An 11410-nucleotide genomic window follows, 5' to 3' on the forward strand; every position below is an offset into this window, starting at 1 on the left:
GTAATCGATTACAACAATCTGGTAATCGATTACCAGAGAGTAAAAACTCTTTGGTAAACATGTTTTGAGAAAAATCCATGTGCTACTCAATTTTTGAGAAAAACCTTTTCATACTTATCTTGATTAAGCCTTATCTTGATTCTTGAAATCTTGATCTCTTGAATCTTGATTCTTGATTCTATCTTGAATATCTTGAACTCATTCTTTGATTGACCTTTGAGCTTTTTGTCATCACCTTTGTCATCATCTTTTGTTATCATCTTTGTTATCATTAAAACATCTTTGAATCACTCTTGATTCATCATGAAGCTTTGCTTCTACAACCATGTAGTGAGTTAGATGATCAAATTACAAATAAGTAATCTTCATAAAAGTTGTAGCCCTTGTTAGACACCGGACGATCCATCAGTACACGACCTAGACATCTCTTATGGGTTTGATGAAAACAAAGATATAAATTTATATTAACCACTTTGTTGCGTGTAAGTTAATAGGTTTAACGACTAGAAGCAACACCAAGAGAGACTTATCCATTACTAGATAACTCGTCTATTGGAAGCATGAAGTACTCGTCTAGTCCATCCAAATAACGAATGAAATAAGCACTTTATTTGAATTATCTATTTATTCTAGTTTATAGGATTCTATTTAAAAGGAACATATTTGTGAACCTATCTTTTGTTTCCTTTTAAATGTTTAACGATCATATTAAGTTATGAATGACAGATATGGAAAGTTGTGATCCTAACAAATAGAAACATGCAATATACAAGTTCTGATCCGCTTAATTCAGGAAAAAAGATTAATTTGCACATTGGTCATAACATTCAATTATGAAGATACTCTTTGCAATTACAAGCATCTCTTTACCGATAAATACAACATCAAAGATTGAAGAAAATTGACGAGCGTACATAGAAAATAACATGTTAAATGTAAAACAATCCAAAATAATTGAAAATCACTTAAATTGAAAATCCTAAAATCCAAAAATTAAAAATCCTCATATTTTTTGTAGTTTGATTCAGTTTTTGGATCTTGTTATTAAAACCAAATCAAATCGGATATTATAATTATATTATTTTATTTAATGGGTGTTTAACATAGCTAGTATTATTTTTAATTTACAAGGGTTATAGTATGTGATTTATAATATACTTTTTTTCTATAATAAGTTTGTAATATGTGATTTTTGTTGTAATAATAAATAATAAGTATTAAATAATTTATTATATTTTCTTTTCTTTATTATACATATTTTATTTCATATGTTAAAGAAGGATGTATCAATATGTTAAAAATAGTGTTAAATATTAAATGATGTATAAATTATTATTATGTAAAAAAAGAATAATAATATCATTTGATAATAATGCTAAATAAAAATAAAAATAATATTTTTAACTAAAATATGTTAAAAAAAATTTAATAAAAAATAAATTCATTTTAAAAATAATATAACATTATAATTATGTAATTTTAATTGATAGATGGTAAATTATGATAATAAATTTAAAAAATTATCAAATCAAACTAAATTAAATTAAAAAAATGATTTAGTTTATTTGAATTTGATATTAATTTAAACATAAATATATGTTTATTTATTTTATGCTTGATTCAGATGATTATTTTTTTCTAAAAATCAAATCGAACACCCCTATCTACTGTATTTGGTATAAAATAATATTTCTTTACATATAAAAATCATGCCAAGAAAATAAAATTTACCTGTGAACAATCTCTACCCTCGATTTATTCCCCCTACAATCAAACGGCTGCAAGAGTCGGTGCTTCACCTGCAGGGTCCACACCATCATAAAAGGTAACACAAGACGCTCTAAATAGTGTTACACTCCCTGCGAGGGACGGAGAGAAAAACGAAGAGTGAGTCACCGTTCCGTGTTCCCGCCGAGTCGGTATAAACGAGTGAGCGAGTCACAACTCACCGCGCTGCATGGACCCTCTAGAAGCTTTGGTCGCCCAAATCCAAGGGCTTTCGAGCACTCCCGGCGACCTCACTCGCCTCCACAGTGTTCTGAAGCAAGCCGATGACTCGCTCCGATCCGAGTCAAGTCGCCTCGCTCCGATTCTCACCCAGCTCGACCCCTCCATTCATTCCCTCGGGTTTCTCTACATCCTGTATGTATAAAATTTGCGAAATAATGATAATAAGCGTTTTTTTTCCGATGCTCTAAACCCTAGTTGTTGAACCCTAGAATATTGTTTTTTTATGTTGCGAGATTTTTATTCTTATTCTTGTTTTGATTGCAGAGAAGCTTCAATGACCGATCCGGTAACCAAAACGCAGGCTGAGACCGTCGTTCCGATCGTTACTAGGTTTATTGGCGCTTGCAGCCCGGAGCAGATTCGCTTAGCGCCTGATAAATGTATGAGAATTTGAGATATGAGATTTGAATATTCTGTGTTGCTTAAATCATTGCTTATAGACCAAGGCTTTTGAATTGTGGTCACTTTCATGCTCGAATTGTGGGATGTTGCTGCCTAAATTGCGGTCATGGACAGCTTTTTAAAATCTGGTTGCTTATAGATGAGTTAAATAAATAATAAATTGTGTATTGAAATTATTTTGATTGGTTGTGAGATATTTATTGTTTGGTTAATTATTGTTATATAAGAAAAGGAGAGATGCTATTGTTGGTTGACAAAGAGGGAAATTTTTTTAGTGAGTTGTGATGGTTCAATTGGAGGGAGAAGAAAGGGACGGTTGAAGGCTGAGGAGATTTCAATTTGGCGTTGATGCTTCTTGGTTTTGGTTTGTTTGATGCTTCTTGATTTTCGTTTGTTTAATGCTTCTTGGTTTTGGTTTGTTTGATGCTTCTTGATTTTCGTTTGTTTAATGCTTCTTGGTTTTCGTTGGTTTAATTTTTTTTTTCTGGAATTTTGTAGTTTTGTCTGTGTGTAGGAGGTTGAAGGATCAAAGGGAGAAGGGATTTTAATTTGGTGTGGATGTTTCTCAGTTTTTGATTGAGTAACTATGTTTTTATTTTTTTTTGGAATTTTGTAGTTTTATCTGTCTGTAAGAGGTTAAAGGATCAAGTGATGCTGCTGGAAGCTCCGATACGGGGTGTGGCTCCTTTGTTCACTGCTCTTCGGAAACTTCAGGTCTCCACAGAACACTTGACTCCACTACACTCAGAGTTTCTTCTGCTGTGCTTGTTGGCAAAGTGCTACAAAACTGGTCTATCCATTTTGGATGATGATGTTTTTGAAGTAGACCAACCACGAGACCTTTTTCTCTACTGTTATTATGGGTGCGCTGCTTTCTTCCTTTCTTTCCTTCACAGTTTGTCCATATTTTAGTATTGCCTTTTAGTTGATGGAATGTACTGCAATTTGTTCAACATTGTAATATTGGATTTTTCTTATTTCTATTAAATATGCTGTAGGTTGTGTTGTGTTACTTACAGTAGTGTTGTGCTTGTAGGATTTTCCTATGCCATTTCACTTGGGAGTTGGGAGGGGAAGAAATCAAAAGAAAATGGAAGGGGAGGGAAGTGGATAGAAATTTAATTAATAAGTTTCCTTGCTTTTATTTGGATGTTTAAAGTCCTCCAAATTGGTCGAATTTTAAAATGTTCACAACAGTGTTGTTAAATAGTGGCCATGGCAGATGGCCTGGTGAATTTTTTGCCAACTGCCATAGGGGATGCCCGGTATGGAGGTGTCATAAGGCGCGTGTTTATATGGTGGAGTTTTGGCCTTTTGCCATGTTCAGCCATCTGCCATTGATAACACTAGTTCACAAAATTAGTGGGGGGGGGGGGGGGGGGGTATATGACAAGTTATTTTCTTTCCCTCATTTTAAAAAATTTAAACAAGGGAGCAATTTGCTTTAAGGGTCTGTTTGGGTAAGCTTCTCTAGAAGTACTTCTAGGAGAAGAAAATAAGGAAATGAGCTTCTCCATAAGCTAATTTGTAGATGTCCTTTCATCTTTTATCTTTTAGAGAAGCTATATGAGAAAGCTTCTACAAATTAGCTAATGGAGAACTCATTTTAGCTTATGGAGAAGCTCATTTTCTTTTTCTCTTCTTATTTTTTCCTCTTAGAAGTGCTTTTAGAAAAATGCATCCAAACAGGCCTTAAATCTTCCCTCCTAAATCTGTGTTATGACCCATTAAAAGAGAATGCAGAATTTAATGAGGAAACCAGTAGCAGACCCAAATGAATAATGTAGCAAAGCTGAAATAATACTGTATCTCAAGAGTCTACAACTTCCCCAAGCCCATCACTTCTCTGAGGGAGATAACCCTGTTTCCCAATACTGCACCGCATAAGGAAAAAGTGCTAGATGAATCCACTCTCTAACCCTTACTCTGTTGTATATTTTCCTATTATAACAGAATCATAACCTCATGCTTCCCGTCACTTCATAACTTCATTCCCAAATTACCCTCTTCTAATTAACTCATCACTCCACTCATCTCTCCCCTACGTGTGTAAACTCTCCAAATCCTGGGATTTTGTCCTTGCTCAGTATCATCATCTCATTTCCTTAATCCTGGACCTCATAAATTTCTCATCCAAGAATTGCTTTACAAATTGCCTCTTAAATGTTTCAAATTATGATTATTACTGCTTATATGATACCCAACAAACCTTAGGGGAGTGAATCACACCACAAAAAGCTACCCATTGTGGTGGAAAAAAGCCCAATGTCATATATATCATATGGCAAAATTCTATATTTCTCATGAAGGACTCAACTCCCATTCCTTGCAATTTGGGGCCCTAATATTCTATTTGCTCCACAGCCTGTGTCCGCATGTGTTGGCTGTGCATGAGCACTTATGACTATTCACTAGTGAACAGTGCAATGTTGGTGTCACCACCTGTACTGCTTCCGGCTAAGAGACATGGTGGTAGGCTCTAATACCAAATTGTTAGGTATCTTGAAAATGATCTATAATAGCACTGTAACAACTATTAAACGAGAAGACTGCAGGTGCTCCTAGGGACCTTCTTCCTCCTGCTCAAAAGCCTCTCTCTTTTTTGCCTACCCCCTCTCTGTTGCCTTTACTTCCAGTTATAACCTCCCTTCAACTGAATTATCCTCTGGCTCTTCCTATCTTGACAAAGTGTCCAATCTGTATGCTCCTATCTCTGAACACATAACTTGTGCATCCCACATTATTCCTTTTAGAAAACCTTTCTTATGTTTTATGATTCTCATCAGTGATGTTAAATAGCCATTATAGCAATATTGCATTGTGGAATTCCTTGGATGTGCTATTGTGACTCCGTCCACAAATGTGGCTGCTGTGGATGTCATGGCTGCGGTATGTGTCTTGCATCCTCTTGTCGTCTCTGGCGAGTCTCCAGCCAATTAAATTAAAATGCACATGGACCAGAATAATGAGTGATTTGAATACTTGTTAGCATTTAATGATTTTAGATTGTGCTTCTGGTCATGATCTATTGGTGAAGAATTTGAATTGTCTCTGACTTCTAACCTTCTATCAGAGGTATGATATGCATTGGACAGAAGCGCTTTCAGAAGGCATTGGACCTCCTGCATAATGTTAGTGATCTACATACAACTATACTTGTATTGATTATGGTTTTTTCATATTTGCCTTTTGGTTCAGCATTTGTTGTAGCTTATTGGTTGTATATTCCAGGTTGTAACTGCTCCCATGTCTACCATAAATGCTATAGCTGTTGAAGCTTACAAAAAGTATATATTGGTTTCTCTCATTCGTCATGGACAGGTAAGCCTCTATTCTCTCCTGCCTCTATACTTGTCATGGCTTAATGAAGGTATTAAATCAAAATTTTGCTTATATATAATATTAATGGGTTTTTTTTATCCCAAAAATTAAATATAAAAAAGTGATAAATAGTCTCATTTATTTAGAGATTGTGGCTTTTATGATTCCTAATGCACAGTATATTGTCAGAAGACAAAACCTTTATCTATAGGATTTTGCTCATTTTGACCAATTTAACTTTAACCTTTATTTTATGAAGTGCTATATTTGTAGTTTATCAGCTGACCTTGCCATGTGTTTGGTGCCAGTTCTCAACCAGTCTTCCTAAGTATTCTTCTTCGACTGCTCAAAGGAACCTGAAGAACTTTTGTCAGGTATGACTTTAGTTCAGCTGATGTTAGAAAAGATGGGAAGCCTTTGACCTTTTTTCGAACAAAATACTTTTGTTGATTCTCTTTTGTTTGCAAGATATTGATAGGAAATAGGAATAACTCCTATCTAAAGTGAGAGTGTGCACATAATGAAAATTAGAAGAGATACTATATTGTAGTGGAGAGAAATAGGAAGAGATACAGATATAATGTGCTGAAATAGTCAGAGCAACCCTTGATCCCTGTTAAGGAAGAATTTTCCCTAACCCCCTCACTCTTTAATATCTCTATTTAACAGAATACACAGACCTGTTCCCCCTCTCATCTAACTCAGGGACATTTTAGTAATAGACCAAGCTTTAGTAGCCACTGGGTTTAATGAATCATGGTCTGCTGGGTTGTTGGATCCAGATTCTTATCGGTACCACCTTCCTGAGAAGTTGCCTTGTCCTCAAGGCAGAAATAAAGAAATTGACATTAGGTATTGCTATCTTCTTCCCAAGCTTCTATGGGTTTGGACTTCCACTGGAAAACCATTTAGAGAATGCATCTATTGTTTGTTAATTCCCTAGTTGTCAAAGTATTTTCTGGTCCAACTGGAGTAGAGTTGTTTACCTCCAATCCAGAAGGAAGGACAGTGTTCAACTTGCTGTTTTAGAAGGTACTATTGTAAGACTGCTTCTAACTTACCCTGCTGTTTGGCATCCAGTTCCTTGAAGATCATAGAAGGGTCATTCAGCCTAGCCATTTGCTATGTACCTTCTTGTTCCCCTTCCTTGTACCCCTTTTGTAAGACAATGATATGATTAGTGCCACTAAGGCACTAACCCTGTATCCTTTTAGGTTAAATGAATCATGGTCTGCTGCTAGTTGGATCTATATTCCTATCAGATAATTTTGAGCATGCTGTTACATTATGGCATTGCAAGGAAAATGATTCTCTCGTGCTTGAAGTTCTTTTCCATTTAATTTATTTTTTGCCAGTGTTGTAATCTGATGCTAGTTCTGCTTTTATTTACTTTTTTTTTTTTTTGGGTTCTCTGACTTCATTTTAGGCAATCCCCAACCCCCTCTCCTGACTTCTATTAAAGGCAATGGCAGTTGATTTAGTTTAGACTTAGTTTTCAATGTTGTACTTTACTTTCTTCAACTAGATTTTTGTTTGTGATCCGAACATGTGTTCTAAATGTATGTTGGAGAGGTCTTAGTTTATCTATCCTCTTTTTCTGGAGACTGGACATCTTCTGACCTTCATATGATTTTGCAATATGTTCCAATGAGTAGCCTCTACTCTACCACACAATATGTTTGCTTTAGTTTTTCTTCTCAGTAACTGCACTGCAATTGATGGTTTCCCTGTTTATTCTTATTCATAGATTTGTTTAGAATTACTTTCTTGTACCATCAACTCAAATGGAATACCTTGTTGTCTGTGGTTGCTTGATTTCTTTGAAGCACATTGCTGAATTTCGTTTGACTTGTCTTCCAAGCATATATTTTGAACTTCATGTTAACCTTAAACTTTTTTCCACATTTGAGCAGCCTTACGTCGAATTGGCTAATAGTTATGGCACTGGACAAATTGAAGAACTAGAGGCATATGCCAGGGCAAATGCAGAGAAGTTTGAATCTGTACGATCTTTCACATACTTGTCCTTTCATTTGAAGCATCGGCCATTTTGACTAGAAGCCTAACTCTTCACTGTTTAATTTCCGGTTCTTATGTGGTTACTTAATAAGATTTCTCTGAAATTGTTTGTCTATGCGACAGGCTGATAATTTATGTGAAATTTTCTGTTTCAGGACAACAACCTTGGACTGGTTAATCAGGTTGTATCATCCATGTATAAGCGGAATATTCAGAGATTGACCCAGACATACTTGACCCTTTCTCTCCATGATATAGCCAGCACAGTGCAGTTAAATAGCCCCAAAGAAGCTGAAATGCATGTGCTACAAATGGTGGTCCTCCAACTGATATATTTGTCATTTTCAGTTAGCATTAACATTTTACCACTAATTGTAACATACTCCTGACCTACAGATTCAGGATGGCGAAATATATGCAACTATCAACCAGAAGGATGGAATGGTGAGATTCTTGGAGGATCCTGAACAGTATAAAACCTGTGAAATGATTGAACATATTGATTCATCAATCCAAAGGTATGCTTTTGGTATATTTTATATTAAGCTCATTTAGCCCAATAACTTTCCTGAAGTGTCTTGTAAGACAATTATGTTTAACCTGAAAATCTTGAAATGAAAATTTTTCAGTTTTAATACTTTTAATGCTTAATTTGATAGTGATCTGTGTCTATATTATATGTCCTTCCTCTTGTACTGAAAGCAATTTTTTTTTTTTCTCAATTAATGTCCAGAATAATGGCACTCTCAAGGAAACTTACTGCGACAGACGAACAAATTTCATGCGATCAGTTGTATTTGTCTAAGGTGTGCTTAACTGTTTCATCCTTTTATCTATAAACTTCTATATAAAATATTATTAACTAACAAGAGTGAATGTATACTCAGGCTGGAAGAGAGAGACAAAGATATGACTTTGATGACTTTGACGTTCCACAAAAGTTCAACATTTAAGGGGCTAGGAATGATGGAAGTAGATCTGGTTATGGTCCATCACCCGTTTCCTTTATCTTTTGTTATTCCTGGTTCTGAGAGTGGGGGAGTGTTTTATTTCAGTCCCAAATGGAAGAGTGCTTGTTCTGAGGATGTTGAATTGTCTCAACTTATTAACTATATAAAATCTATAACTGATTCTTTGCACATTTAATTATGTATGCTCTATTGACCAAGCATAGTGCAGTAATGTTGAGGTCTCAAGGAAAATATCCTCTGTTCTCGTTTTACGTTGAAACGATCGGAGTTTACTTATCCCATGTTTGGTTTAATGTTTCACCATAGTGGATCCGCTTCACTTTAAAAGCAGCACAGTATGCTCGACTTGGACGTCCATCCATACACGTACTTAAATCCCGTGGCATGAAGCTAGCAGCTTTGGCGATTGATGGAGCATTTCTGAAGTAAATAATGAACGTTCATAAGTTTTTATTTTTTTGAAAATAAAGTTATCGTGTAACATTAAATTTTAGTTCTTATACTTGAGGTTAATTTTCAATTTAATTCTTATAAAAAATTATTAGTGTATTTGGATGGAGTAATTCGGCAGGAGAATTTAATTTTTTAGGGAATTTAAAATGATTGAAGGTAAACATAACTTTATTGGATAGAATATTTAAAAGGGAATTGAAATTTTGTTATTTTTATGAATAATTTTGATTAATTAAATAATGGGATTTTAATTTCTCTTAAAAAAATTAAAGAATTTAAATTTATTTTTTCACTGAATTTTATCCATGTTCTCGCTTGTGACTCTCTTTACGCTTGTAATTAGGGGTAATCAAGGTTTTTATGGTCAATATTAACACGAGTTTTTCATTAACGTCGATCAAGGTTTTTCAATTAGGATATTTTTGTATGAAATTGTCTAAGGTTATCTTTTCATTGATGTCAATTAGATTATTTTGGTCAACATCGATTAGAGTTATTTTTTAGTTGACACTTGTTAAGGTTTTTTAGTCGATGTCAGGTAGGATTTTTTGGTTGACATCAACTAGGATTTTTTAGTCGACGTCGGCCAAGATTATTTTTTTGCCGATGTTGACTAAGATTTTTTTGGTCGATGTTGGATAGATTTCTTTAGCTGATGTCGGCTAAGGTTTTTAGGTTGACGTCAACTAGGTTTTATGGTCGACATTGGCCAAGGCTATTTTGTAGTCAACGCCAAATGATTTTTTTTGTCAACTATTTTTTTTTTTACTTACATCAGCTAGAATTTTGGACCGACATCAACTAGAGTTATTTTTTAGCTAACATTGACCAAGGTTATTTTATAGTCGATGTTGACAAGGTTTTTTTGGCCAAATTGGCCAGGGTTACTTTTTTGTCAACATCGACTAGGGATTTTTTGATCGACGTTGGCCAAAAAAACCTAACTGACACCAGCTAAAAAATTCCTAAATGACATTGGTTGTAGCCAACATCGATTGAAAAATAACTCCGTCCGACATCAACTAGAAAATATTCTCGACATACTTTGGCAAAATAAACCGTAGGCAACTTCTATCGAAAAATAATCCTAGTTGATGTTAGCCTAAAACAATCATTGGATGTGGTTGATTGAAAAAGCCTTGGCCAAAATTATTAATTTTTCTATTTTAATTAAACATTTAAAAATTATATTTTTTATATGAAGTTTAATATTAGAATTTCATCTGTTTAAAATATAGAAAAAAAATTACATGTGGAGGAAATTGAATTGTCTTATCCAAACAAAGAATTTCAAATTTAAGAAATTTGAATTAATTTATTCCAATAAATAATTTAAAAAATAAAAGAAATTAAAATCAAAACAAATCAAATTTCCAACATTTCAAATTTGTTAAAAATTTGAAAATACACATTAATTCTTACCGAAAAGATAATTTATTTTGCCCTCGGATCAATACTAAACGGGCCAAAACAGAATGCATAAGACAAGGAGACCACCACAAAGAGATAGGAATGAAAACCTAAATGTGTCTAGTTTTAATATAGTAAGATCCCTCCTATTTGGATCTTGAAATTCTTTTTTAATTTGCATTGTAATTGAAAAATTAATGTCTAGCCCAAAATAAATTGTAGTTACTAAGCTACAAGACTTTAGGATTGGAAAACTTATGTCATCACAAAAGAAAAAGGATAAATTATAGCTTGTCAAATTATAATTTTGTTCTTATAATTTTTCATGTGCAATTTTGGTCTTTATTTTTTGGTGATTTTAATCCCATATTTTAAAACGTGCAATTTTGGTCCAATTTTAATTTAACACACCTTTATTTTTTATTTGTACATTTGAATCAATAAGTTATTTCTTGATGATACTTTAAATGAAAATGTTAAATTTAAGATTCAATTGAACCAAAATAAATTGAGAATTTGATCAAAATTATAATTTTTCTAAAATCCGAACTAAATTTACAGGGGGAAAAAAGATCAAAATCACAATTTAGTCAAACAAAAATTATGCCTTTGTATATAGCATAGGTTTATATCTATGGATACATTTGATACATGTTATGGTACAAGAGAGGAGAACAACATAATATTCATATTCAAGTTTACAGGACAACTTTTTTATCCTATACATGATTTTATGAACAATGAACGGTAGAAAAAAATTATATTATTAGTAGAGCATCACATAGCCTACACCATCTTAATTCATTCAATCCTTCACCCCTTTA

General features: G+C 33.7%; 1 protein-coding gene across 1 annotated transcript; it reads left to right on the forward strand.

Moving 5' to 3' along the window:
* The first annotated feature begins 1844 nt into the window (after positions 1–1844).
* LOC114400203 (COP9 signalosome complex subunit 3-like) lies at positions 1845–8954 on the forward strand. The gene is made up of 11 exons (XM_028362537.1): positions 1845–2142; positions 2275–2390; positions 3029–3275; positions 5486–5543; positions 5644–5733; positions 6042–6107; positions 7647–7736; positions 7908–8066; positions 8149–8270; positions 8486–8558; positions 8640–8954. The coding sequence occupies exons 1-11, from the start codon at positions 1958–1960 to the stop codon at positions 8703–8705; spliced, it is 1272 nt and encodes a 423-aa protein (XP_028218338.1). The 5' UTR covers positions 1845–1957; the 3' UTR covers positions 8706–8954.
* Positions 8955–11410: the final 2456 nt, after the last annotated feature.

Source organism: Glycine soja, chromosome 19 (genome assembly GCF_004193775.1).
Source record: "Glycine soja cultivar W05 chromosome 19, ASM419377v2, whole genome shotgun sequence".
In the NCBI taxonomy this organism is placed as follows: Eukaryota; Viridiplantae; Streptophyta; class Magnoliopsida; order Fabales; family Fabaceae; genus Glycine; species Glycine soja.

Excerpts from the sequence above, each read along its gene's own strand:
- LOC114400203 (XM_028362537.1), top strand. The coding sequence starts at position 1,958 with ATGGACCCTCTAGAAGCTTTGGTCGCCCAAATCCAAGGGCTTTCGAGC. Across the intron at positions 7,737-7,907 it reads ATGCAGAGAAGTTTGAATCT|GACAACAACCTTGGACTGGT; the intron begins GTACGATCTTTC and ends TTTCTGTTTCAG. Across the intron at positions 8,067-8,148 it reads AAATGCATGTGCTACAAATG|ATTCAGGATGGCGAAATATA; the intron begins GTGGTCCTCCAA and ends CCTGACCTACAG.